A 26,569-nucleotide genomic window follows, 5' to 3' on the forward strand; every position below is an offset into this window, starting at 1 on the left:
GGTATCTTTTCTCACGCCCGCGATGCTTCCTCGGCGGAGGGCTCAGCCACGATCACGGCCGACGACATCACCTCCTTCCCCTCCCCCCCCTCCGCACTCTCCGCACCCTTCTCCCGCTTCTCTCTCTCCTCCTTCCCGCGCTTGTGGCAGTACCACAGCACAAACAACAACAGAAACGCCGCCGCGCTCCAGAGCACATTGGTGCCCGCAAACGCGGGCCACCGGACCTTGAGCGCATTGACGATGGCCTTGAACATGCTCTGTATGAGGGCCGGGGTCAAGGCCAGCTCGCCTAGATTCCGGGATAAAATGCTGGAAAGCCCCTTGCCATCCTTGTCTTGGTTCTTGCCCAGCCCCTGCGCCTCGGCCGCTGCAGCCAGTATCTCGGGCGCGAGCGTCGTCGTCAGCTTCTTTGGCAGCTGCGTCACCAATTTCTGCATCGAGGAGGGAAGCTTCTCAAAGCCTCGCTTGAGAACGTCGTTCCGTCCGTCGAGGAGAGCGGTGAGGTCGTCGACGGCGGTGGGGGCGCCCGCAGCGATGTCCTTGAGGATGAGCAGGAATTGCGCTACGAGGGACTTCACCTCATCCGAGGCCGATAGGGCGAGCGCCTTGCTCTTGGTCTTGACTTTGGATTCGGATTCGCCAGCCGTCGGGGTCACCCCAAGGCGGGACAATACCCGGCTCAGGTCGGCCCACTCGCGCTCGGCTTCCGCTTTGGGAACCGCATCGGGGACGGTCAGAGACTGGTTGCTGTCCTCTACCTTGCCGCGCTGGAAGAGACGCGAGAGGCGGTTTGATTTCTTAGGCGCGGAAGCGGTTGTGGTGGCGGATGGCGCCTTCGAATCGCTTGGTAGACGCAAGGAATCGCTGTCGCTCTCCCAGCTCAAGTCAGGGGTCCTAGGGCGAGGTGGGAGAGGCGGGCGTGGGCCCTCGTCCTCGTCGGCTGGGCTGGATACGAGACGCTCGAGAAACTTTTCGTCTTCGTCGTCGAGGAGAGGGGTGGCGAGCGCTGACGTCTGAGCCTCGCTGTCGGCCAAGGAGTGTGGTTGCTGTTGTTCTTCCGCATTCAAGTTTCCTGTGCGTTCCGTTGCCTTGCCCTTGCCTCCTTCCTCGGCCTTGCCTGTGTCCTTGCGTTTCTTGAAGAAATGCAGGGCCATGGTAGGGATGACTTGTTGGCTGATAAGGCTGGCGGGCGGTTGGAGCTGGAGGACAGCGAAATATAGCAAGATCGTGCAGGCCTGGAATGCGCAAATGCGACATTCCGCACCATCGCCGCCACCAATCTCATTCGCTGCGTCATGTCGTGTGTTGTGAGCCGCGTTATCGCCAAGCACGCTGCACCGCCACAATGATGTCACATACTGTAGCAGATATAGTCTTTGTGGCTAATGGTCCGCATCCTCTGGGTATCAAGTTACTCCTCGTCTTCCATATCATCCGCATCCGCCGTGCTCCGTCTGCTCCGCCGACCTTGACCTCGTTGAAATCCTGACCTTGACGTGACAGCTCGCTCGCCCACGAAGTGATTCCCTTCCCATTCTGTTTCGCACTTGGGGCATTTTTTGTCCTTCCGAGTTCGCCAGAATCCGTCCGCGCAGATGTCATGAAACCTTATTGTGCAATCCGGATTATTGCAACGCTGACCGTACGTGACGATCTCCTTACAAACCTCGCAAAACTTGATGTGCTGCCAGTCTGAATCCGAGTCTGGGTCGTTGTATGTTGCCACCAGCCACCCAAACAGCTCCATCAGCGTCCTGGGCGTCAGGCTGTAAAACCCGGCCCGGCTCTTCCGCAGCCAGCCCTCGGCCACAAGACTTGACAATAGCGATAAGACCTCGGAGTGTTTAAGCCCGCGGTCAGTAGCGGTGGCCGAGACTTCCCCGTTGTCATCGTTGGTGCCGTGAGCGGCGCTCTCGCGCGGTCGGGTAGGGCGCGACGCCTGCAGCGCATGCCCCTCGTCAACGGCCATCACCTCCATCCGAGGGGTATTGTGGAGCTCAAACATGGCGTCCAGGAGGCGCTTGATGTAGGCGACCTCCTCGGGCGTCCTGACTGTGCCCATCTGTGTCATTGGATCGCTGTGGGCGTTAATGAAGGCCCACACTCGCTCGCCGCGACGGACTTCGTCGTGAGTGTTGCGGATGTCAAAATCTAAAGGCATGACAGCCTCACGGGCGGTGCGGATGGCATTCTCAAATTCTTCCAGCGTTATCGATTCTGGATCGGCTTCGCCCCCCTCTGAAGCTGATTGGATTTCCGCGAGTAGCTTTTGGCCTTCCGGGAAGGTCAAGGTGCCCCGGGCCATGAAGGCCTGCAGGAATGCGCGGTTCAGATCGTTATAGCCCGCCGGCAGCGGCGCTTGCCAATTATCGTTCATTTTGAAAGGTTCCGTGCTCAATCGCCTGCAACCCAGTGATGTGGAGATGGATTGAATCAGGGTGGCAGATGATGGCTGGAATAGTGGGAGAGAATGATCCAAGCCTCGAAGTTCGAACAGCTTTTGACAGAGAAACGCGGCTAACCTAGGGCAATGGGCACCGCGAATTTTGGCGTTGCGGGGCACAAATCGCGGGGAGGCTTGCGCTGATTGGCTGGCTTCTGGCGTGATTGCCTGGATAGAGAAACAGCTTAGCGGCACCACCCTATTTCCTACAACTAAACCTGATGTTTGCGGTTGACGGGGCAGGCGGCTATCGTGAGTTTCTCGACGGCTTTCTCAAGTAAGCGGTTGGAAAAGGGCAGCGGCTTGAGAATTCCTATTCGTTTGGTAGAGGCAGCTGCCAACGAAAGTTCAAGTCGGATTGAGCCTGTCGCAAACGCAAGCGGTCCTCCTGCTCCTGAAGCTAAGCAGCCACTGAGCGGGACAACTAAAAGTTTGCGGTTGGGAAAACGCTAAGCCGTGTCCCGACGGCCTGCAGAAAGGAGGTGCAACCCCTAAGAGGTTAAGTACTCCGTATGTGCATACCGGTACGAAGGCGTCATCCACTTGCGTACCTAAGGCAGTTGGGTATGGACGAGTAATTTCTTCTATATGTGCCTTCTATTGAACCTTATCAGCGCCTTTCCTCATCGATCTAGGAAATGGCACGATTGTGCTATAGCGCGATCTCACAGTTCGAGAATATCGTCGCCAACCACCTTCAAGTTCGACTCCCAAACCAAGACATCACCGGGGTCAACTGACCTCCCACGACCGTTGGCCTCGCCAATAGCCTCTTTGCCTCGCTATAACAAGATATACCATGTCCGTACCAGCCCCGTCGCCGCGGTTCACCCCAGCGGTGCAAGGTGTGCCTGCTATACGAGAGCCGACGAAGTATATCCCTGTCATCTTCCATCTACGTGCCTCTATATCAGTATAAACAACACTCATTGTATCTCTCCTTTCCCTAATCTCAACGTAGGTACCCCGTAGGTAATCGTGCTCAATCATCCGAGTCTCGGCTGAGGCCACGACCATGAGTCCTCTCGCGTCCAACTTCGCAACCACACTCTGGCGGAACTCGCATGGCATGGCAAAGTCTCTGTCATAAAGAAGTTCGTCCAGCTCGTAGGTGAGGCATATCAGACACTCCCATGATGGTTATCGTACCTCCGAGTCCATTGAACCCAACTGGAAGGCTAGGTAGCGTACCGGGCAGCGAGACGTTCGCTACTGCCCATTTAGCTCTAGAGATGGATTGGGCCGTCCCGCTCTTGCTGTCCTCCGAGTTGAATGCTCCTAAATGGAGGAAAGTCCAACCCTGCCTTACTGCTTCGCGCCAGTATAAACTCCCCTCCCCTCCCTGCAAGTTCCAGATTACAACGCGCTCCTCACTGTCAGAATCCTCCGCGTTCGAGAAACTTACACTTCTTCCTAGCTGTCAAGGTCCATTTTTCCGGATCATGATATCAAACAACCGCCTCTTGCCACGCTGTCTATAAGTGTTGCGGCAAGACAGCGTTACTGGGATGGATTCCAAGCGTGAGCGTTCATTTGTGCCAGGGTGCGGAAGTGGTGCCGCTCAGCTTTTCTCCGTAGCTGCACGAGCTGGAATGTGTAACTCGGATCTTCCTAGAAACCTGAGCTAGTCCGGTATGTGCCCTGCCTTCAAACTATTCCAAATCATCGATGTTTTTCAATGCGCTGAGCAACACACGCCGAGTCTGTGCCTGGCGGCTTGTTTTGGGTGCTGTTTACAGTACTTGTTGCCGTTGTTGCAATTGTGCTTGTGGCCCGAATGAGCACATGAGAGACAAAGGCGATGGAAAGAATGGCAGTCGGATATGGCGTGTATGTATACACGTTGGAAGGTTCCGTGGTTACCGCAAGACACCGGGTGCTACCTACCTTAGGCCTCAATGGTGACTGACTGAAATGAGAGGTTTAAATGCAAATACAACGAACACTTGTCTAGGTACTGTACTGTACATATCTCTTGATAATGCCCATATCTTGATGGTTCTTCCTCACAGTGTCTATGATTCCAATACTGTTCCAGCTCATAGACCTGTTTCATGGAAATCACAGGTAGCACTCAAAGCGCCCAATCAGCCCACTGGTAGCAGCATTCTTGGTGTTTCAATGTTGTCTCTTGAAATGGTCGATGGGTCGTTGAAGATGACCAGTCCTGGGCTTCTGCCACTCATGGTATCGCAACTCTGGTAGTGAGGGGTCAGTCAAGATGGCCGATCTTCAAGTTGCCGTCTACCTACTAATAGTGTTTTGTGAGATTGTACACTTACACTAATGGTTGCCAAAATCCGGCTGAGTGACGTCTTGTAGAAGCGTCCTTGAAATCTGAGTCAACTTTCCCGTTTTGTCCAGAGACCAACAAAAGACGTCTCTAATCATTTCATCTGCTACTGATGGCGAGGATAGAATAATAGTACAATGATGACAAGTCTACGAGCTCAAGTACTCCAGGCATGAGACTGAGATGGCGCATTCTAGGCTTCTAGCCCGTAATCGAATTCACCTAAGCTAAGATGTATGGCACGCCATAGTACTGGCTCAACATCACAGGTCTACCATCATCTAGATCTTGAACTTAGCCCCTCGGGTAGGTAAGGTGCGTACTGTTGCTACCAGGCATGTCCAGGCGGCCAGGTACAGCGTCTTGTCGAATCTTGGCAACCTCAGTCCGTGTCCAATGAGAGTCTTGAGGGCATCCGGATTGGGAAAGTGGGCCAAGCTGATACTACGAAGTACAAATGGACATGGTTCACATCTTCGCATTGTGAGATAAGATCAAATTATCTGTCTGCTGAGGGTGAAATGGGATAAAAGTAACTCGAGTTTCATGCATCATTCGGAAGGGGGCATTCTCAGACAGAGTCGACACCAATCCCGTACTAGGTAGTCGGCAGTTGAACCGCCCCTCCACTCTCCCTCCCCGGTCTCATGGAAGAATGATGGGCATCATTGTCATCATTAATTTCTGTACTCGTTCTCGCATTGGGACATAGCTGAATAATGATTCTACTTCAGTGAGAATGGATATGTTTGGTACAAAGTACTTACGCCAAGGTCTCAAGACGGCATGAACCCATCCAGTGCTTGCAGCTTCACGGCCTACAACATGAACCTAACCAGGCCAAAAAGTTCAGTGCATCATCATCGTCAATCCAAGTTGATTATTGGCGCACAACATACCGGTAGAAGACAGCGTGAAGACCAATGGCAAATTATCTTGTAACAGAGGTAAGAATTGATTTCAGTGTATGCACCAAATAGACAACCCAGCAGTGTTTAGACTTTAGAAGGATCAACCGCCGTCAGCAGGTAAGTTTAGTATCCCCTTTTGTATGCAGAAAGATCAGTCGTCCTAATTTGGTAGATTGAAGAGATTGAAGTCAGTTGGCTGGATGGGGTAGCTCTACTGACAATTGAACACAAAACGGCAGCAATGTCGGTGGGCTGCCAGATTTTGTGTGGATAAATGCACCCAAAGAAAACAATGTGCATGTAACGGCGACCCAAAAACCGGGTATCCGAGTATATCACCCAAAATCACCAATGAGCTGACATAAATGTAAAGCATGAACCGAGCCAGAAGAAAGGACATGAGAGTCCTCTTCGAGTTGCAACCACTCCATTGGCCGGAACCGAAACGGAGCATTCCCGTAGATACACAAGACAATCAAGTTTGACTTCATGTTCCGGTCTATTCTTAGTCTTGCTGTCCACTCTGGCCCTACCATTACTCTGATACAGAGAGACTCTCAAAGGCTCTTACGCATAATACCGCGGCTAGCGCCGCCACACTCCCCAGAAGCACCATTTGCGCGCCTTCCCAAGCGCTCCGTCTTATGTCACGCCATCGCATCTTCTTTTCCGGCTCGCCCGCCGCTACCGCGTGGCGTGAGTTGCCCCTAGTCAAGACAAAGTCTTTGCAGAAGCCAAACGCAAATAGCGCTACAGCACACACCCCAAAGCTCCACAACAAGCCATCCTTGACTTGGTCCACTAAGAAATAAGGGAACAAGGGAAGCAGGCCACCTAAAAGGTACCCAAGTGCGACAGATAAACCAGCCATGAAGGGTGAAGGCAACCTCTCGTCATCACTCGCTTCCTCCTGCTTGAACTGTCCGTTTCCTAGTTGTGACTCCCGAAAAGCTTCGAGTATGGCAGGGCAGCCACGGACATGTCGTATTACCATGTTATGCAGTTGTGGAGGCAAGTCGAGCGGTTCCAAATAGCTTGCAACAATGTCACGGTCCGTCGACAAGGACTTCTCTTCCTGGATGACAGCGACATCGTCAATGTTGTTGTCCTCGGTGGCCTTTGCAGCCGCCGCCGTCGCCACCTCGCCGCGCGCGGACAGGTAGCCCCCGATGCCCATACTGATGCTCCCCGCGCAGATCTCGGCCATGCCGGCGTATATGACCGTGTCTGCATGGCCGAGCGACGATAGTCCCGCTGTCAAGGCAAATGGCACCGTCAACCCATCGGCGAATCCGAGAGTAAAATCAGCCAGAAATCGAGCTAGAGTTGGAAGTCGCAAAAGGCCCCGCGAGGACGAAGATGGCGGTGGTTGAACCCGACTACCGTCATAGCCTGAGCTCGTGCAGCTCTGCAGAATGTCATTACCGATCTCACTGAAGGGGTCTGTCGTTGTTGGGGAGGAGGCTTCTCCAGCATTGACGGTAGAGTACAGAGGTAGGGCTTCGAAGCTGTTTAGCGAATTTTCATGTTTGTCGCGGGAACCTAACGGCTGAAGGCCCAGCTTTTCTAAGACAGGTCGCCATACTCGTGACATGTTGGTGGTAGAGTCCGCGTTGTGTGATGGAGATGCAGCGTTCTCAACTGCTCATAGAAAACGATGGATAACTCGCGTGAAATGTCTAGTACCTTGTAAGGCTTGCTGCAACTGGGTACAGTGGCGCCTTTAACAATACTAGTAGCTCTTATCGCGTCTGATCCTCGTGGGCTCCCCACTGTCCCCAGTAAGGAGTACTCCCTACCTGCATGCTCGCGGCATGGGCTTTTATTGGCTCTCTCGACCGATGGGACCTGCTTAGGAAGGTGCGCTCTGATCAGGGGACCCATCCTCCAGAACTCGGGCGATAGGTAGGCTCGTAGGCTGCGTTACACCGAGGCTGCCCCGGTACTGGTTCCGCTTCTCGGTGATGGAAACAAGCAGGACCGTTCGAATCCCCCGCTTGAGATCCCGCGGGCTCCACTCAAGCATCAAGGAAGGAATCCCGGTGTCCATCATGTTTAAATCCGGAAGTTACAAAGAAGAAATGCAAAACTGCATCGAATGGCAAACTTGAGCGTCGAGTTGCCTCACATGTGCCCCGAAGGTCTGGTTAGGTAGGTAGGAAATGAAGTCATGGAGGAATGGATTGAAGATTATCTTGGTCGGTTGTGAACTTATGGTCTCGCTCAACGCATTTCATTATCCGGTCCTCCCAGTATCCATTGTGTTTGCGGGATGAAAAGTTGACTGCAGCCTGGGCCCACTGGGGGTGTAAGTTGTGGGGCGGCTTAGACCAAGCTCTCGGGAATAACGGCAGCGGCTCTCCTCTCCATCTTGGCAAAAGCTTGATCCAACCAGGCCTCTTGCCCCTTCACACGTCTGCCGTCGAAAGCCAATTGCCCAATGAGCGATCATCTATTAGCCACGAGATGCGGCAACGGAGTCCATCGAGTCCAACCACTTACAACCTCACTGGCGATACTAACGGTAGTACAGGTATGATGCATCCGAGTCCCATTGCATCATGATCGATTCCCCTCACCGGCATACATACACGAGTACGTCCTGCACCGGGATGGCCAGTCGCGATGTAGGTCGAGAAACCCACCTACCTTACCTTAGTTCATCTAGGACCGTGAAGCACGTGGGTTTTGGCCGGGCACCACGAATGCCTAGAAGATCGATGGCATTGGCAAGACAACCAGGAGGCATTTCGTAGCCATAAGGTACTATACGTTCGTCAAGATCACGTATAAAGCCGGCGATGGATCCTCTAGTAAACATCCCGACTACCAGCCCGCACATCTTAGAAATCGCAGGCACCTCAGGTTCTCACCTTTCTCCCTCGCTATCCCTCGCCCAAGATGTGGTCCGTCACACTCCATGGCCTGTTGGCCCTTGCAACTGCCGCTCAGGCCTTGCCGGCCCATTCCATTAGCAGTGGCATGGAGAACCTGAAGGCTCATATCAAGCGCGTCGTCATCCTAGAAATGGAGAACCGCTCTCTGGACAACCTCCTGGGTGGGCAGAAGCAGAAGGGTCTCGACAACCCCATCCGCAATGGCCCATTCTGCAATCCTTATAATCTGACAAATCGTGCTGATGGCTCTGTGTGCTCCAGAGCCAACGACTTTGACTCCATCACAAACGATCCCGACCACGCCGTCTACGGCAACAACATTCAGTTTTACGGCGACTTCACACCCGACAATGAAGCCATTGCTTCGGGTCGCTTGGTGCCTACCCAGCAAGGCTTCGTTCATGAGCAGCTACGACTTTACGGGTCCAAGGTCAACCGGTCCACGCTCGCACAGCAGGTCATGAACTATTACACCGAAGAGCAGGTGCCCGTTCTTACCGCCCTGGTGAAGAACTTTGTGACCTTTAACCACTGGCACTCGGCCGTTCCTGGCGTAAGTCATGATTCGTCTTTGCCATACCAACAATAACCCAAGTCCGATACTGACAAGGAAACCATGACCTGTAGCCCACCAACCCCAACCGTCTTGCTCTTGTTTCTGGGAGCTCCTATGGTCACGGTACAAATGACGCCTCCTTCAAAGTGAGAGGGTTCAACCAGACCTCCATCTTCCAGTCATTGACGGAGCGCGGTCACACCTGGAGGAACTACCACGACCCCGCTGGTGGCACGGGACCCGAGGCCTCGTGGTTTGAGTGGACCTATGCTGCCGGCCTTAGCAGCAATATCGTGGACCTTTCTCAGTTTTATGTCGACGCTGCTGCCGGCAACCTGAGCTCGCTTAGCTTCCTCAACCCCTCGTGCTGCGGCGTCGGCACCACCTCGATGCATCCCTCTGGCTTGATCTCGGCCGGCGAGGCCCTCATCAAGAATGTCTATGAAGCCCTGCGCGCGAGTCCTCAGTGGGAAGAGACCCTCCTAATTCTGACTTTTGATGAGACCGGCGGCTTTCACGACCATGTCCCTCCCCCGCTCGCCCCCAGGCCCGACAACCTGACATACACGGCCTCCACCCCTGCCGGCGAGGCCTACACCTTCCCTTTCAACCGTCTCGGCGGCCGCATTCCTACTCTTCTCATCTCCCCATGGGTCAGCAAAGGCCATGTCGAGCAGCAGGGAAAGAATGCAGCCGGCGACGTCGTCTCGTACTCGGCCACCTCAATTCTTCGCACTCTGGGCTACCTCTTTGATTTTGAACCCTACAATCCCCGTGTGGAGTGGTCTCCCTCCTTCGGGCACCTTATTAACTCCAAGGCCCGCAAGAACACGCCCACAACTCTCCCTGCTGCTGATCCTTTCAGATCTTGATGGTAGAGTTGCGCAAATAGGAGCCGAGTTAGAGGTACTCAGTCACTCAAGACCCTGGGTCAGCACTTCAATTGAAAGGCTGACTGATATGCTAGGAGTGAGAGGATCTCATCACGATCCTGCCCGATCCGAAGCCGAGAGGTGATGTGGGCCGTCATGCCATGCACGTCTAGAAACTGTGTATAAGACTAGTACTATGTAATCAGCTTAAGTTCATGCTAGCAACCAGTCCAGAACCAAAGAGAATGAGACATTTCAAATCAGGTCATGCTGTTGATGGGAGGGTGTCGCGTCCGTGAATACAGTGTGATAATCAGATTTAAGGTAGGGACCTAGGTACTCAGTGTCTCACCCAATCCTCACAGGACGCCCCCGTCACCCCTGGCCTGGCACTCAGGAGTGAGTGATAAATGTATCAGGGTCGGACCCGGCCGTCCACCCATACATGTACCTTACGCAGGGAGATACCCATAGGAAGTAGAAGCCATGTGTCACGCCGTCAAAAATAAGGGCATACCGGCGACCCGTCGGTGAAACCCATGACCCTGAGTCCGGGTCAAGGAGTCATCGCTTGGTAGCTCTCTAGTCCAATAAATAGATGGAGAAAACAAATTAGGAAAAAATAATAACTAATAAAAAATAAGAGTAATAAAAACAGAAACATGGCATAACGCTTGGACTGTGTATGATGAGTATTTCTCCTGAACGGTTCAGTGGTACTCGCTTGTCTGATGTTGCAGTGTACAATGAGAAAAACGAGGTTGGATAAGATGGAAGATCGGGAGTAGCGTACCCAGGAATGTACCGAGAACCGTTATGCTTGTTGTGAGAGTACGAGGATAACTCAGTATGGATGTACCAAACTCAGGTTTAGAGCTTTGCTTTGTCCATACATTGGGGCCTTCTGTGTTTCCTCTTCCTCTTGTCCGTCCAGAGACGCGTAATATCACTCAGGCTAAAGGAGAAAGGTAAGGTAGCGAAACAAGAGGTATAGTACATGTATGTACCTTATGGGGACATCAGACATGATCAGAGATTTTGACCGCGTGTGCCTATGATAGGGCAGCCCCAGTCATTCCCTACTAACAAAGCCGCCCGGCAGCTACAGGCCTTTCCTGCTGGCCACGCGGGTCTGGTTTTGATCATCACACTGCTAGGACAGGCCGAGTACACGTCGTCGAAGAACGCCGTAGAGTACCGGTAATGACCCATTCAAAGTTCTAGTACCGCGCACTACGGGGCACGGCGTTCTTTTGAATTCTCATCCCTTGCCGCTGGTAGGCCGTCATGACAGAACCGGTCAATGTGCTGAACCGATCGAGACAGGTATCTTGTTTTGAATTTCTTGGTATTGACCGTCATTCCAGCGGAGTGAAAGGCTTCGAGTTTCCTCCCCCTGTATCCTAATATTTCTCTGATATCCAACTTCAATCCAAGCACCGTCACTTATTACTTTCAGCAACTGATGGCTTGCGCGTCCTCGGTACTATGATGCTTAAAATCAAGAACATGCCATAGGTTCGTCTCTCTTGGGAGCACCTCACTCAGGGAGGCGCGTTTTCCCGGGCCACATGTAGGTACTGTAGTACCTGCCCCGAAAAGGACATTGGAATTGAAAAAGAGGTTTGTTTAGAAGCAACCTGGGAGCGGAATCTGATGCGAGGTCAACCTGATTGGGAAACTGCCAGCCCGGAAGATGGTCCCGTTTTCTAGGTAGCGTTACGCGCCTAGCCCTCGGTTAGAGTTGCAGATTTGAATATTACCTTTGGACTTTGGTCCAGTTACCTGGAGTCTGGGTGTAGATACAGAGTACTAGTAGCCTCAAGCCGCTATAGTACTGTACCTGCACACGGTGCAACGGTATTCAACCGGGCAGAGAAGAGACATTGCTATACGGAGGTTGGGGCCCAGCCCATAGTTTTACAACTGTTATACCCCAAGGCAGAGGCTAGAGCTTGAAGCAGGCATTAGTAATTTCGAGGATGCTACAGGCCAGCGGCTGCCCTGGAGAAATTGGCCCACAATGGCAATTCACCCGCAGAGTTAAATCAAGTTAACTCCAGAATCAAGGCCAGTCTCCGCTTCAAACGCTTCATCCCCCACAAGCAGACCCGGGAGTTGAAGATCAACGGTCGGGATGTGGGGTGGCATTCGTCAGCCGGCCCACCTCGTCTCCGATAAAATTATGAGGGTTGCGCGTACGCATTAGCCCCTGCTCTTGAAAGCGGTGCACAATCAACCGTTGGGTGGGCGGAAGCTCAAAATATCGTAGCGACTATCACCTAGTGCGAGCCAACAGTTAGGCGGCTAGGCGCTCAGAGCGGAAGTCTGGTCCGACATGCTTGTTTCAAGGCATCGTCCCACAAAGGCCAACGGCAGCTCGGATGACGATGTGATGTTTCTGCAGGTTACAGTATTCGTTGGCGGGAGGCGTAGAAGGAGGAGTCGAGGACTCTCCGCAACCGAAGGCCTTGATCCTCGCCAGAAGCAGGAGCAAGCTGGGGGGCTGAGAAGGCAAGCAGTCAACACGTGGAAGGAGGACGGGAGACCCTGCAAATGGAAGGAACCTGGAAGAACTTGAAGGGTATATAACTCTGTCAGGATTCCTAACAAAGCCATACCGGCACCAACCTCATCGCTCTCATCACCAATTACTGTGTGCCGTCTATCGTCTGCCACCTGCCACCCGCCACCTGGCACTCGAACTCGCAATGCAATTCACCAAAGCGGCCGCTGCCCTCGCCTGGCTCGCCTTCGTGGCTGCCCATCCAGGTCACGATATCGCCCAAGAAGTTGCCGAGCGCCGCGATTTCCTCAACTCAGTCAAGCGCACAACGCTCAGTCACTGTGCCGACAAGCTCAAGGCACGCGGCATCGAGGCTAGAAATGTGGCCAGACGCCAGGCGGAGATTGCGAAGGCTCGCCAGAAGCGCGGACTCAAGAAACGAGACTTCACTGACGTCCTCAACACCGTCCACAACAAGACGGACCAGGGTTTTACCGTTGACACCAATCCCGCCACGCTGTTTGCTGGATACAACTCGTGCCTCTTGACTCCTGAGGTGACCCAGGGCCCCTACTGTAAGTGTCATGCCACCTGTGAGAGACGAGCGGGTGACAAATGCTGACCTTTAACCTGCCAGACGTCGCTGGCGAGTATGTGCGCGAGGATCTGGTCGAGGACCAGCCCGGCGTGAGCTTGATTCTCGACTACCAAGTCATCGACATCGAGACGTGCGAGCCGGTGCCCAATGTATACCTCGAGATGTGGCACTGCAACGCCACAGGCGTCTACGGCGGCATTGTAGCCAGCGGCAATGGCGACAGCACGGACACGAGCAACATCGACAACACGTGGCTGCGCGGCATTCAGCCTACCAACGAGGACGGCGTCGCCCAGTTCCAGTCCATCTTCCCCGGCCACTACGTCGGGCGCACCACGCACATCCACGTCATGGCTCACACTAACGCCACTCTCCAGGCTAACAAGACCCTAGGCCTGGAGAATTACGCCAGTCACGTCGGCCAGGTCTTCTTTGACCAGGACCTGATTAGTGCCGTGGAAAGTGTTGCACCGTACTCGACCAACCAGCAGGCGCTGACGACCAACGAGGAGGACGGCATCATGGCCCAGGAGGCCGCGACCGAGGGTGTCGACCCTATCATGGAGTACACGCTGCTCGGGGACAGCGTTGAGGATGGCATCTTTGGATGGATCGCATTTGGCATTAACACGACTGTGTCAAACCGCATCACCCCGGCCGTGTACCTCTACGAGGAGGGTGGTGTCGCGAACCCGAATGCTGGTGGAGGCATGGGCGGCGGCCCACCGGGCACTGGTTTCCCTACCGGCTTCCCCAGTGGCATCCCTACAGGATCTGGCTCCTCTTTGCCTACCTCCCTGTCCTCTGAGTCTGCCATCTCTTCGGCCGCGAGCTCCTCTGCATCTTCCGCCGTCACGTCGGTGGCTACCTCTTCAGGCTCTTCTTTGCGCCCGGGTCGCCCTGGTACTCGCCCGGATGGTAAACAGCGTCCTGGTACTCAGGGAATTGCCCAGCGTCCTGGCCAGCAGCGCGGAAACTGAAGATAAGCTGAAGGATATGACGTCGAGAATGGCTCCTGACTGTGAAGTCTGCGCCCAATGGGAGACGGATGGCGGTCGAGTCAGAAGACATTCCTGCTTTGATTTGCTTCTATACGTACATACATATTGACTCTGTGATCTGTGTATTCTAAACTTAGAGAAAACAAAATCAAAAATGTCCACACTGGTCATTATCTCTGCTCAGGCTGCTCTCCGGCCTGGGACCTCCGATCTACAATGGTTGATGTTGGCGCCGTTATCCTGCGTTTGAATGCCTAGTAGGTTTGGCCTTTCAAATGCTCGTGACAAGATGAAGCTATTTTCTCCGGCCATTTTGGGATGGTTGTCGACTCTGACGATGTATTGGGACGTAGGCACCCGACTCATCATACGACACTAAGACCTAGATAACCGTCGGTCGACAACAAGGAATCAGGATTCAGCACAAGTACCGCTAAAGGAGAAGAACCACTTTGTCGATATAGATCAGCAAGAGGGGTCAACAGCTTTGTTTATCTGACTAAGTGCTGGCAGGTGCCGGTATCTGCTCAGCAAGTATACAGTTTCTGCCAGACATTACTGGAGTTTTTCATCCGATATAGTCGGTAATCTATTGTGCGGTTTCGTCCCTCAGTGTTTACAGGTTTGTCTCGCAGTTCTCACTTTCCAACCTCAAACAATCCAAGTTCTTCTTGTTTAGTCCAGTCACGGTTATTAACGCCTCTCTTCCTCACGATCCAAGGCCATCTTAGTTTTTGGTCAATCCCCGAGCGCAACCCTCCTGAATCATGAATGAATAACGATATACATCGGGCTAGCTGGACCATCGATAGCCCGTTTTATGGCTCATGTAACTCCACCATGCCGAAGAACCTAGCGACTCCCTTCCCTGCCATCTGACAAGGCTAACCAATTTCATTCGTAGTGCCCTTTGTTGGCAGTGCCGCCAGTCTTACCGTCACGCACCAATTTGAATTCCATCCTCTTCCCTTCATCCCTGGTTATCCGGGATCCCAGCCACCGCCTGCCTATCAAGTACCTTTCCATCAGGAGCCTGGTGAGCCAGCACCTATCCAGTGGCGCAACCCAAGATCTCGCGGCGGCAGACAGAGACGCCGCCGCGCGAGCCGCGCTGCGGAGCGCCGGGAGCGACAGGCTCGGCGAGCGGAGCATCGCGCGCAAGCGAGACACCGCGACAACGAGCACAGCAATCACCTCCCCGCCAATATCCACCAAGACAGAGACGATGCGGATGGACCCATCGATTACGGCGCTGAATCCTTCGCTGAACCGAGACTGGTCAATGATGGTCATGGCGCCAAAAATGGTGATGGAGAGATCGGCTCCCCTGCTCTCGATGAAAACATTGAAATCGGCAACGGAGGCGCAGCTGTCAATTCCAAGCCCGGTCCCATAATCAGACCCGAGCTCTGGTCCACACCGGACGAGTACGTCGTTACCGCAGCCCAGTTCACTGAGGGTCTGAAACTGCTAGAGGACGAGTACCAAGCTACGACGTACATGAAATGCAGCCAGGATAACGTGAGCAACTGGCTTTTTACAACCCTTGGAATTACAGTTGGCTATGGGCAGATGGAGGACAAACCATCCAGGATCAAGATTAAGTGCGCTTAAGAGATCCGAGGGCACGTCTACCAGTATACATGGGTTAGTCTGGGCTGTTGCCTTTAGCAGTACGTCATTGCCCGTCCAAGCAATGATATGAAACTACATTCCCGTGTTCAAGCAGCAGAATAGCTGAACAGTGAACACGGAAGATGAAGCCAAGTTGGACGAAAGGACCTGATCACCTTGCTTATCATCAGCAATTGGAAACCCCAACTCCGCAGGCACACTTGAACTACATAGGACCTCTTTCCAGGCAACCAGCGACTAAAAATCGACCAGTTGACATTTTCAGAAGCCGGATCTGTCTCCTATCTCGGGATACATTATCAGAGGCAGGAGGTGATATCTGAACCACAGCGGCAAAGAGGATTTTCAGAACGACCAAACCACCCCCCATCCCTCTATGAGAGAGAGACCCTGGCGTGATTTAATGAACCGTGAAGGAAGCCTTCGCCTCAAGGGCAAGAACTCGACCCGTCCCAAAGAATTCAAGTGGAGTTTCAACACACTGACACTATCAATACAGCGTCGTTTGATAGTATAAGACTCGGGGGGTTCCACTAGGCGGTGTCCAAGGAATCTAGGTAGGACGCAGGTATACTAGGGCGGTAGGACCCATGACAGCTAAGCGTAGATATCGCAACATGACTCCAGATGCTCCCAACCCAGGCTACAGCCAACCGTCAACGTCCTCTTCAAAGGGCGGTAACTTGGATGGCCGCGAAAACATACCTCAAACATTTCTCCCCGCGCAGCCGTGTTCCGTGTCTTCTCTTTTTCAGCTTGGATAGAGCAAATAGTAGGTAGTGTCGTTACCTTGGTACTATACCACCCTCGCAGGCAACCCCTCGTCCCAGAATCATTATCACCAAAACCCAGAAGAGCATTGGACAGGATGGCTAGCAGAGGTATCTGGAAGAGAACCTACCAATTGCACATCACATACATAATCACATCGACTAATCCTTTTCTTTCATCCCGTCCTTGTTCTTGTCATAAAGATATTCCCGAGTTCCACGGATGAGGGTCCATCCGAGTCCTATTCCATTCCAAGTCTACTGCATTATCCTCCACCCTATCCCATCCAGTATCCATCTAGCCGTCATTTCGTTTCCTCACTCGAAAGATCCTAACCTTCAAAATGAAAGCGCGCCGCCTCAAGTAGACCCAATCCATCCCTAGGTGCCACGTACCTCCTCCGATAGGTATTTGTAAAGTCCTGCAAGATAGCCCTAATCTGTCGCACACTAGCCGAGTCGCCGCCCTGAAGCTTGTCCCTGATCTTGGCAAGCAGGCGGTCGGCCTCGGTAGCGGTGATGGTGCCCGCCGGGAGCATGCGGATGGTGCGGTCGACCCACTGGGTGGTCTCGGCTGGTACGAGCTGGAACATGCCGAGGAGCACCCCGCTGCCGTCGGCGAAGCAGTCGCGCGGGAACGTGATCATCATGCCGGCGAGCGTCTGCTTGACGAGCGCCTCACCCTGCGCGAGTAGCAGCTGCTTGACGATCTCGCGCAGCTGCGCGCCTGCCGGACCAAGCTCGCTGCCGGAACGAGCAGGATTCGGGCCGCCGTAGGTGAGCACATCCCGTATGTAGTGGAGCGCCGCCGAGACGGGCTCTTGTTTTTCCAGGGCCAGAGCCGAAATGGCGGCCTGGAAGATCGGGGTGAAAAGAGGAGACGGGATAAGTTTGGTAGGATAATAAAGGAGCGCGTCAATGAGGAGGCGGTAAAAGTCCTCAATGACGTCCGGCAGGTCGATGGGCGGCAGGTCGCTCATGGTCCGGAGCACGTTGGTCGCTTGCGCCTCGAAGAACACGTATATGTCTTCAGTAATCCTGTCGTCCACGTGCTCTCGGTCTTCAGAAAACTCGCGTAGTATGGCGCTCGTCGCCCAAAGGAAGCAGCCCTGCTTCGACTTTGAGAATCCTTCGGCCAGCTTGTTGGCCATGGGGCCTAATAACGGTGTGATGGCCGTCCGATACCAGATGACCATGAAGCGCCAACAACGGCACACACGCTCGCAGATGGGGACAAAGTCGATGAAGTTGTCAAGGATGGTCGCCAGGACGGGAAAAACTTCTTGCCAGTACTTAACCGCAGGGTTCTCGGCATTGGCGGGGACGTACGGTACGACGTTCTGGGTGAAGTAGGCAAGAAGGTTAATGTGATCTGGATGTGTTAGCCTATGCCATGAAGTGTATGGGCCGGGGTTGCTCACCAGCAAGGTCGAGCTTCGACTGGTTATCGGTGGCATTGTTGGCCTTGTGCATCAACCGTTGTACCAGGGGATCACAGTACAGCTTGAGGAGCTTGTACACGTCTTCGGCTTTTTGGACCCCTACCACGGTCGAAACACCCTCGGTGATCTCCTCCTTGCTAGGGTCAGGGAGCTTATCGAGGATCTGATCATAGAATGCCTGCAGCTGGATGACCTGGGCGCCAAGCAGCTGCTTGCAATCGACGCAAAAGTATTTAAAGGACTGGGCGGCGGCGCGGAGGATCTCCTCCGAGTCGGCCTGGAACGACGAGACAATGTACTGGAACTGGGGCTCGAGGAACTCGGGGTGGGCCGCCGTCCACTCGGTATAGCGTCCAAAGACCATAATCGCCGCGAATCGCAGCTTCGCGTTGCTGATGGGAATCTGGACAAGAAGGGGGAAGATCTGGGGCAAGACGCTGCTGTCGTCCGAGTCAACCATGCGACCCATGGCACGCATTGCGAAGAGGGGGGCCTCAAGCGACTGCCAGTGGGGCACAGAAGTCTGCGTGGCCTGGCTGGCGTACTTCTCCTGCCAAACCTTGATGGCGTCGTGCACCTTGGTGAGGCAGGCAGCGACGCCCATGACCTCACAGGCGTCCTTGAGTGTGTCTCCCATGTGGTGGCGGAACGAGCGGAACTTCTCCTCCTGCTCCCTGTCACCGTCAAACAAGTCGAGCTCGTTCGGGTCGTCGGAATGGGGGTACTCGAGCTGCTTGAGGAGGATGTCGACGAGCCTCGAGAAGACCTCGACGAGCTGCAGCCGCGCCTCGATGTAGTGGTCCAGCACCAAATATTGCTTGAGCTCGTACCAGAATGTGAATGTGTAGCCGATGACATCCCTCTCCTTGTCCCTTGCGCAACACTCAAGCAAGCAATCAACCAGGGGGCGAAAGTGCTGCGGCTGGCGGGCAATGATCAGAACCCAGGACTCGCCCGCATCTGCGAATACCTTCGTAATGGCCTTAAAGCCCTCAGAGTCGTCATCATCCACCAATGCCTGGATGCGTGGCCTGAGCTCGAGCACCCTGGGGAGGAGCGCTTGTATAGTCTCGAGATTATCGTCTACGTCCCTGGTTTCCCTGCATATGATACCTAGGCACTCGGCGGCGGCCGCCAGTGAGTTGTCATCGGCAATCCCGTGCATGACGGCACCCATAAGGGGCGAGTTAACGATGACGCTGACCGGGACCTCGCGGAGCCATGAGCTGATGCAGTCGAAAAGCTGGGGATTGGTTGTGGCAGCAGCTGTGACTGTTTAGCGCCGATCGCGGCCTTGTCAGGGGATCACTTACGAGAAGACTGCGCGTAATTGACGAGCAGCTGAACGACCTGCTCAGCATTGTCGGCTAGCAGCTCTGATGTCCTCTGGGCGAGGTCTTCTTCCTATCATGATCGAATTAGACATTGATCCCAGGTCGATCCGCCCAAGCGAAGGTCGAGGTGGTGAAGCGAGCCGCGCATATCGGTCCACATACAGACAAGGTGATCTTCCGGCCTTCGGTGACTTCTTCTGGAAGCACTCGGAGGAAATCGAGGATGCAAGCGTGGCTGGCGACGTCATTCCCGAGAGCCCCGACGACACTAGGTAGCACGTCCTTCCACGACTGCATCTGGATGGCAAGGATGGCCAAGCACACGCATAGCTGAACCCTGACAGGCTTGGGGCCTGGGGCGAATTTCTTGAGAAGAAGCAGAATCTGGCTGCGCAGCGCAGGTAAATCGCTGTCTGAAATCTGTGTGGCAAGGTCGTATGTAATCTTTGGTCAAGTCAGCATAGGCAGTCGAAAATTGAGGCGGGGAGTTGTTGTTCATTGTACCTTGCCCTTCAAGGTGGTCGCGGCGAACAGCTGTGCCTCGGCCTCGGTCGAGCTCTGCAAGATGGAGATGGTCGTCGTCCAGGCATCTTTCTGTGAAGAGTCAGCAATGGTGCGGCCACAGTGAGCAAGGAAGACTACGGACTGATTTCTGAAACCTGGCCAGGAAGTCGACGGCAGCCTTCTTCTTCTCGGCGTCCCCAGTGCGCATGGTCAGCATGGCCGCCAGTACGCTGGGAACCGGGAAGGTCTCTTGAGCCCCGGTCGACGCCATGACGAGTCTGCGGCGGTCGCCAGGAGAGAAGAAAATCAACAAGCCGCAGATATGGTCAAGCCTTTCCGTTCGCGGCAACAGCTGCGAGCTGCAGAGCCAATGTGCCCCTCCCTCCTGCTTTTCCTTTCGCAGAACGTTCGAGATGAAGAGCAACGACCCGAGACGATAACCTTGTGGGAAATAGTTCGTGGTTAGCGCAAGTCTACGCAGATCGACGAGACGCGCCGAGAGAATCGTGGAGTTGACCGAGGCGAGATGGGATGATGTTGAAGGTTTCCTGCAAGATGGACGTTTGCGCTAGAAACATCAAAGGTCAGGATGCCTAACCATCGCACTGCCCCACTGTGCGGGATGGGCGCTGTGGCACGCTCTAAGTCTACACCACGAAATTCACGAATGAGGGGGGAGGGGCACGGGCCAGTTGACGTTTCTTGGTTGACTTTCTTCATGGCCCCAGCTCCCCCAGGTTTTCTGCCAAATTCACGACACGTCCGGCGCGGTTCTGTCTAATTACTTTCTTCGACGATCACCAACATCACAACATCGACGCGCAATGACCGGCCGAGGTGGTGGCGGCGGTCGCCGGGTCTTGCTCCCACCGATCAATTTCCTCTTCCGTTTGCTGCAGCAGCGCACAACAGTTCAAATCTGGCTTTATGAGCAATTGTCCATCCGCATTGTCGGCACTATCCGCGTACGATAGCCGTTATTTTCTTTGTTCTGGATCGCATATCGCTGACCATCTGTCCAGGGATTTGACGAGTTCATGAATCTTGTTGTGAGTGTTGCGCGTTATGGTTGCCGTGGCGATTTCAGCTAAACTCTCTAGATTGACGACGCCGTCGAGGTGAAGCAAATCACCAAGACTAACGACACCGAGACACGAAGGCCCTTGGGGGTAGGTCTTTTGTCAGTGGTAACAAGCACAGAGCTGACCCGGCTTTAGCAAATCCTCCTGAAAGGCGACAACGTCTCCCTCATCCAGAGCCTGTCGGGTTGAAAGAGCAGGGCAAGACAGAACTCAATTCACTGATTCACGGCGCAAAGTTGGCATATTACCACAAGGGGATCCCAAGGAGCGAACAGTCGCGGGGAGAAACTGTACGGATGGAGTATGCATTTCATTTGGCGGAGTGCGAGCCCTTGATTTCGCCATTCCCGAGAATGATGCCGTTCAGAGGGTGATCTAGGGGACCAACAGGTACAGCCCCCTCGGATGGAGGTAGAAACTGCTCAGACAGGGCTAAGCCATAAAGCAATACAGGGGACTCTTGCTGCCCTAGGGAAGCCGCCTTTGCGCTGTGCCGACTGAGGAAGTGGTCATAGAATCCTTTGCCGTGTCCAAGCCGCATAACGGCGCCGTCGCCAGGGTTGATGCTGAAGGCTACGCCTGGCATGAGGATGAAGTCCAGGAGGATGCCTGCGTAGTGCTGCGCGTCAGGACCGCCGAGTACGCGCTCTCTCTCCTGCACCGTCGCCGGATCGATGCTCGGGATGCCCCACTTATCCGGCTGCAGAGATTCGTAGTCGGCGAGGTCCCTCAGGCGGACCATGTCCATAACACGGGCTGGCGGATCGGGCGAAGCCGGGTTCTTGTGTAGGTAGGGGATGAAGACCTCCTTGCCGGCCACCAGCGCATCCCTGACGATGGCGTCTGTTTGTATCTCGCCTGATGGCATGGACAGAAAGACGCTGATCCGCTTTGCGTCCAGGTAAGGCTGGAAATGTCTGAGCGTGGTGAAAACGGCTGCGCCTATATCGCTTAGTCTGGGTCCGAGGGGCTTGTCCCGGATTTATCATACTCTGTGACAGTATTGACTCGTGGGACACGGCCTTGAGCTTGTGCTTCATTGCGGCTCTGAGCTGCTGTTTGGCGGCATTGAGTGACGCCATTGCGGACTGATCACTGGTTGCGCCATCAGACATTGCAGGAACGTTGCCTGTCAGCAGGACCCCTCGCCGTTGGCGGGTGTCGGGGTGTCGGGGCGAAGAAATCACAATATGTTGCGATGTCGGGCAGTCCCCGCGTGGAGTGTGAAGCAGATGCGGCCGCAGCCACGCACGCCATGCGCTGTTCCAGGGCATGCAACGCTAGGATATGTCGTCAGGCTGCATTCCCTTGGAATCACTGGGTACCTACAGTACCTAGCAACGCCGGCTGTATCTACCGCCGCCGTAACACTATCTAAGCGCATCCAAGTTAGGTATTTACATACCTATCTATCTGATTCGTTTAGGAACAGAAGTTGCACGGCTGTTCCCCATTCCTTGATTCTGTCTTTGCTTTAATCTAGAATTCAAAAGATTTGTGTTGTACAGTACTGTATGTACATATGTACCGATACTGCACGGATACATACGTACAGCGCCGCCATCTCCATATACATAGACGGAAGCAGTTGTCATGAATGCCAAGTGTCATCGCTGCCTGCCGGGAACGGCTGCACCGAGTGAAAATTCAACCTCCTGTTCCTGCCGCTATCTACGTATTGTCATATAATCAACGCCTGGCTCAGCGGTCAACCCAAGGTCGCATGCCGAGTCCTACAATCGGAATGATAGCTGAATTATACGGGATGTAGTGTAGGCGAATCGATTGGTCATCGGTATCCGTATCTCACTCCACTACGGTCTCCTCGCAAGTCCCAACCCCGTTCGCCTCGGATCTTGCGTGCGATTATTATCTTTCCAGCCCCGCAGTTGCTGTTGCAGACCCGCACAAGTTCCTGACTCTCCTGATGCGCATCTTACTGGGGGAGGTAGTCATAAGGAATACCGTATATGCCTTCCAGTGGAAGAAGCGGTTCCCTAGACAATCCGGCTGAGCTTGACCGTCAGTCGTTCCCACTACAATCCCTGAAGCCCAGTCCCGCAACTGGGAAGGGCCCTACGTCACCGCGTGTGTCAGGGGTTTCTGCGAGGCCCCCCCAAACCCACGGCAACAAGACATTGCCGGACGAGCCTAGACAGGCCGGCACCCATGGCAGCGGATCCGAGCCAAGAGTGGCCACGGCGGACGAGAGCGCCAGCGACGGTCCCATCGACTCCGCATCCGAGCCCATGACCAAGCATTCAGCCTCATTCCACCGCGGAGCGGCGTCTAGCAGCCCCGGTTACGATTCGATCACCCCGCGGCAGTCCGATGACAACGAGGAGGAGGGCACAACCCCGCTAGTCCGGCCTCGGGAAACTTCCGACTCAAGCGGACCCTCGGGCTTCGCTGTGAGACGCCGGCGCGATGGATCTCAGCCGAGCTCGCCGTCCTTCAGACAATCAGCCCGCCGGTCCAAGGAGCTGGGCAGCTCCACCACCATCAGTGGACTAGAGAGTCGGTTTGGGGCCACTGAAACGGCGCTGCTAGACGACTTCGGTGACATCCCAGGTCAGGCCGAGGATGGAGACGATGATGACGCAAGATCGATCGTCTTGGACTCGGATATTGACGATGACGACCCGCCGGACAATTCCCCCTACCCTCAGGTCCGAGCCTCGGTCTCGCCGACCGATGATACCAGCCTGTCCATAAACACACCCAGGATGTGGACCTTGTCCATACTCTTTTCGGTGCTCGGCTCCTCGACGAACCTGTTTTTCTCCCTGAGATACCCGAGCGTCGCAATCACGCCTGTCATAGCATTGTTGATGGTGCACCCCCTTGGTCTTCTGTGGGACTACTTGTTGAAACGGCCGGACGATCCGTCGGAAGAGTTTGTCGACGGGGTCCGGAGCGACACGCCCTCGCCTGGCCACACGTCGTCCGTCATTTCCTGGGATCGCAGGAGCACGTTACACCGGGTGCGGCTGTGGCTTGCCCAGGGCCGCTGGAACGAGAAGGAGCATAGCTGCGTTTACGTCAGCAGCAATGTGTCGTTTGGGTTCGCCTTTGCGACCGATGTCATCGTCGAGCAAACGCAGTTCTACAAGCAGGACGCCAGCATCGTATACCAGCTCCTGCTTACGTTGTCGACCCAGATTCTGGGCTACACCTTCGCGGGGCTCACCCGCCGCTTTTTGGTGCGGCCGAGCGGCATGATTTGGCCTGGCACCCTCATGTCGGCGGCCATGTTCACGACGCTGCACAAGGAGGAGAACAAGAAGGCCAACGGCTGGCGGATTAGCAGGTGGAACTTTTTCTACGCCGTCTGGCTGGGTGCCTTCCTCTTCTATTTCCTGCCTGGCCTGCTGATGCCGGCGCTGAGCTACTTCAACGTTGTCACTTGGTTTGCACCTGACAATGTTGTCATTGCTAATCTGTTCGGCGTCGTCTCCGGGCTGGGGTTGTTTCCCATGACGTTCGATTGGGCGCAGGTCGCCTACATTGGGTCGCCGCTGCTCACGCCCTTCTGGGCTGCCATGAATGTGGTTGGCGGTCTTGTCGTGGTTATGTGGATCATCGCCCCTATCGCGTACTACAGCAACTGGCTGTACTCGTCGTACATGCCCATTCTCTCGGCGGCAGTTTTTGACAACACCGGCAACGTGTACAATGTCACTAGAGTGCTGACCAAGGACTTCTTATTTGACCGAGAGGCCTACTTTAAGTACAGCCGGGTATTCCTGCCGGTCACATACGTTCTCAGCTACGGGGTGCAGTTTGCCGGGCTGGCGGCCCTCATCACACACACCATCTGCTGGCATGGGAAGGACATATGGACGCAGTGGAAGCGGTCGCTAGACGAGACGGTTGGGGAGCCAAAGGGCGATTACCAGCCAGTATCTGGGCTCAATGACAGGCCATCATCGTCATCAAATGGCCGGGTCCGGCCGGGGGTAAGGCGGTCGCTGAGCGTCGATAACCTCATGAGCCGAGAAGACGTCCACAACCGTCTGATGCGGAGATATGAGGATGCACCCATTCTGTGGTACCTGCTGACATTTGTGTCCATGACCGCCATTGGCATTTTTACCGTCGAATAGTCAGTACTTTGGCCCTTCTTCTCTTACATGGCACTGACATTTCCAGTTACCCGATCCATCTCCCCTGGTACGGCCTCCTCCTGGCGCTGGCCATCTGCGGCGTCCTCTTCATCCCAATCGGCATCATCATGGCCGTCACCAACCAGCATAGCTCCATCTATCTCATCTGCCAGCTCCTCGCTGGCATCATCTTCCCGGGCAGGCCCGTCGCCAACATGGTGTTCGTCACATACGGCTACATCTCGTCGGCGCAGGGCATCAAGTTCGCCGCGGACCTCAAGCTGGGCCACTACATGAAAATCCCGCCCCGCATTCTCTTCATGGTTCAGATTGTTGCCACCGTGGTCTCCTCCGTCACGCAAATCACCGTGCTCAACTGGATGTTTGCCAGCATCCCCGGCCTGTGCACTCCGCAGGCCCTCAACGGATTCACATGTCCTATCTCTCGTGTGCATTTCAATGGCTCAATTTTATGGGGCGTCGTTGGCCCCAACGAGTTCTTTGGCCCAAACGCGACCTATCGCCCGCTGATATGGGCGTTTGCCGTCGGCGCCGTGCTCCCGATTCCGCTGTGGGCGTATGCGCGGAACAGGCGGGATAGCATCCTTCGCAAGGTTAACCTACCTGTGTTGTTTGGCTCGCTCGGCTGGATCCCGCCGGCCACGGGGCTCAACTTCTCTGTCTGGGCCGTCGTCTGCTACCTCTTCAACTACCTGGTCAAGAAGCGAGCGCCCGACTGGTGGGCCAAGTACACTATGACCATGAGCGCCGCCCTGGACTCTGGGCTGGCCTTTGGCATCGTCGTCGTCTTCTTTGGCTTTGTCTACCCTGGCTGGATGAGCGGTTTCCACTGGTGGGGCACCGAAGTGTACAAGGCCGGCTGCGACTGGCAGGCTTGTGCGTACAGGAGCGTGCCCGAGGGAGGACGGTTTGGGCCGGAGGTATGGTGACCAGGGGTGGTTGTGTGAAAGTGGTGGTTCACTTGTATGTATATATAGACTGGGCTGTTGTTTGTCACGTATATATCGAGCGGCGAATAAAAGTTACGGTAGCGGCTTGGAGGTTTTTGTCAGAATTGTGACGGTAGAATGGGCTGTCTACGCAAGATATCATCGATACGAAGGTACTTGACGGCCGTTCTTGGCATTGCGACTTGCAATTTTAGGCTCTCTATCGTTGCATCAACTTGGAGGCTCACTGGAGTTGCATTCTTGAGGTCAATACCGTATAAACTCGCCAAATTGACCTTCTTCTACTGCGCGTACCAAAGCAGGCGACGTATCTAATGGCTCAGTCCTCTTTGGCATCCTAACTGTAAGGTTTGAACCACTGCAGGCCAGTTGCAAGCCGGTCGCCCAGGATTGGTGGGTTGGCCTTAGTACACGCAGTAGAAGAAGGTCAATTTGGCGAGTTTATACGGTATGTTGTCTTTGCGGGCACCAGACACACACAAGCTTGCTTGCCCGTAAACACCTGCGTCATCCAAGATTCCAAGTAACTATTGGTTGCTTTATCGAGTGGATTACCCAGCCCTTGCTCGTCAAATCCGAAGCATTCATGGGCGTGTTCTTCTCACAGATTGTCCGAAACCCAGGCGAGCCAGGGCATCTACCCAA

General features: G+C 54.5%; 9 protein-coding genes across 9 annotated transcripts; 4 read left to right on the plus strand and 5 right to left on the minus strand.

Annotated features, from left to right (window-relative positions):
* Nucleotides 1-11: 11 nt before the first annotated feature.
* On the minus strand, nucleotides 12-1,157 carry N656DRAFT_715747 (uncharacterized protein; the record flags this gene model as incomplete). The annotated part of the gene is made up of 1 exon (XM_064812075.1): nucleotides 12-1,157. One exon carries the CDS (start codon nucleotides 1,155-1,157, stop codon nucleotides 12-14), a length of 1,146 nt encoding a protein of 381 aa, XP_064667111.1.
* A 257-nt stretch (nucleotides 1,158-1,414) lies between these two features.
* On the minus strand, nucleotides 1,415-2,380 carry N656DRAFT_715719 (uncharacterized protein; the record flags this gene model as incomplete). The annotated part of the gene is made up of 1 exon (XM_064812070.1): nucleotides 1,415-2,380. The coding sequence occupies one exon, from the start codon at nucleotides 2,378-2,380 to the stop codon at nucleotides 1,415-1,417; it is 966 nt and encodes a 321-aa protein (XP_064667112.1).
* A 3,737-nt stretch (nucleotides 2,381-6,117) lies between these two features.
* On the minus strand, nucleotides 6,118-7,244 carry N656DRAFT_759136 (DUF125-domain-containing protein; the record flags this gene model as incomplete). Its single annotated transcript, XM_064813187.1, has 2 exons — nucleotides 6,118-6,590; nucleotides 6,693-7,244. 2 exons carry the CDS (start codon nucleotides 7,242-7,244, stop codon nucleotides 6,186-6,188), a joined length of 957 nt encoding a protein of 318 aa, XP_064667113.1. The 3' UTR covers nucleotides 6,118-6,185.
* Nucleotides 7,245-8,051: 807 nt separating this feature from the next.
* On the plus strand, nucleotides 8,052-10,174 carry N656DRAFT_759139 (phosphoesterase). The gene is made up of 2 exons (XM_064813188.1): nucleotides 8,052-9,100; nucleotides 9,175-10,174. Exons 1-2 carry the CDS (start codon nucleotides 8,552-8,554, stop codon nucleotides 9,973-9,975), a joined length of 1,350 nt encoding a protein of 449 aa, XP_064667114.1. The 5' UTR covers nucleotides 8,052-8,551; the 3' UTR covers nucleotides 9,976-10,174.
* Nucleotides 10,175-12,686: 2,512 nt separating this feature from the next.
* N656DRAFT_715673 (aromatic compound dioxygenase) lies at nucleotides 12,687-14,059 on the plus strand (the record flags this gene model as incomplete). Its single annotated transcript, XM_064812066.1, has 2 exons — nucleotides 12,687-13,056; nucleotides 13,119-14,059. 2 exons carry the CDS (start codon nucleotides 12,687-12,689, stop codon nucleotides 14,057-14,059), a joined length of 1,311 nt encoding a protein of 436 aa, XP_064667115.1.
* A 2,758-nt stretch (nucleotides 14,060-16,817) lies between these two features.
* On the minus strand, nucleotides 16,818-20,036 carry N656DRAFT_800778 (ARM repeat-containing protein; the record flags this gene model as incomplete). Its single annotated transcript, XM_064818045.1, has 6 exons — nucleotides 16,818-17,857; nucleotides 17,907-19,193; nucleotides 19,241-19,331; nucleotides 19,424-19,705; nucleotides 19,766-19,855; nucleotides 19,908-20,036. 6 exons carry the CDS (start codon nucleotides 20,034-20,036, stop codon nucleotides 16,818-16,820), a joined length of 2,919 nt encoding a protein of 972 aa, XP_064667116.1.
* A 513-nt stretch (nucleotides 20,037-20,549) lies between these two features.
* N656DRAFT_782766 (LSM-domain-containing protein) lies at nucleotides 20,550-21,109 on the plus strand. The gene is made up of 4 exons (XM_064815819.1): nucleotides 20,550-20,730; nucleotides 20,788-20,814; nucleotides 20,866-20,934; nucleotides 20,983-21,109. Exons 1-4 carry the CDS (start codon nucleotides 20,590-20,592, stop codon nucleotides 21,034-21,036), a joined length of 291 nt encoding a protein of 96 aa, XP_064667117.1. The 5' UTR covers nucleotides 20,550-20,589; the 3' UTR covers nucleotides 21,037-21,109.
* Nucleotides 21,110-21,157: 48 nt separating this feature from the next.
* On the minus strand, nucleotides 21,158-21,962 carry N656DRAFT_715710 (5-formyltetrahydrofolate cyclo-ligase; the record flags this gene model as incomplete). Its single annotated transcript, XM_064812069.1, has 2 exons — nucleotides 21,158-21,789; nucleotides 21,839-21,962. 2 exons carry the CDS (start codon nucleotides 21,960-21,962, stop codon nucleotides 21,158-21,160), a joined length of 756 nt encoding a protein of 251 aa, XP_064667118.1.
* A 524-nt stretch (nucleotides 21,963-22,486) lies between these two features.
* Nucleotides 22,487-26,191, plus strand: N656DRAFT_759152 (OPT-domain-containing protein). The gene is made up of 2 exons (XM_064813189.1): nucleotides 22,487-24,952; nucleotides 25,000-26,191. Exons 1-2 carry the CDS (start codon nucleotides 22,818-22,820, stop codon nucleotides 25,901-25,903), a joined length of 3,039 nt encoding a protein of 1,012 aa, XP_064667119.1. The 5' UTR covers nucleotides 22,487-22,817; the 3' UTR covers nucleotides 25,904-26,191.
* The last annotated feature ends 378 nt before the right edge of the window (nucleotides 26,192-26,569 follow it).

The sequence above is a fragment of the Canariomyces notabilis genome (genome assembly GCF_033297395.1).
Source record: "Canariomyces notabilis strain CBS 508.74 unplaced genomic scaffold N656scaffold_24, whole genome shotgun sequence".
NCBI classification, from domain to species: Eukaryota; Fungi; Ascomycota; class Sordariomycetes; order Sordariales; family Chaetomiaceae; genus Canariomyces; species Canariomyces notabilis.

Bases quoted from the DNA above. Each gene is read 5' to 3' on its own strand.
- N656DRAFT_759139 (XM_064813188.1), top strand. From the start codon at position 8,552: ATGTGGTCCGTCACACTCCATGGCCTGTTGGCCCTTGCAACTGCCGCT. The intron at 9,101-9,174 runs GTAAGTCATGAT...CATGACCTGTAG, and splicing joins GGCACTCGGCCGTTCCTGGC to CCCACCAACCCCAACCGTCT.
- N656DRAFT_782766 (XM_064815819.1), top strand. From the start codon at position 20,590: ATGACCGGCCGAGGTGGTGGCGGCGGTCGCCGGGTCTTGCTCCCACCG. The intron at 20,731-20,787 runs GTACGATAGCCG...CCATCTGTCCAG, and splicing joins GCATTGTCGGCACTATCCGC to GGATTTGACGAGTTCATGAA. The intron at 20,935-20,982 runs GTAGGTCTTTTG...ACCCGGCTTTAG, and splicing joins AGACACGAAGGCCCTTGGGG to CAAATCCTCCTGAAAGGCGA.
- N656DRAFT_759152 (XM_064813189.1), top strand. From the start codon at position 22,818: ATGCCTTCCAGTGGAAGAAGCGGTTCCCTAGACAATCCGGCTGAGCTT. The intron at 24,953-24,999 runs GTCAGTACTTTG...TGACATTTCCAG, and splicing joins GGCATTTTTACCGTCGAATA to TTACCCGATCCATCTCCCCT.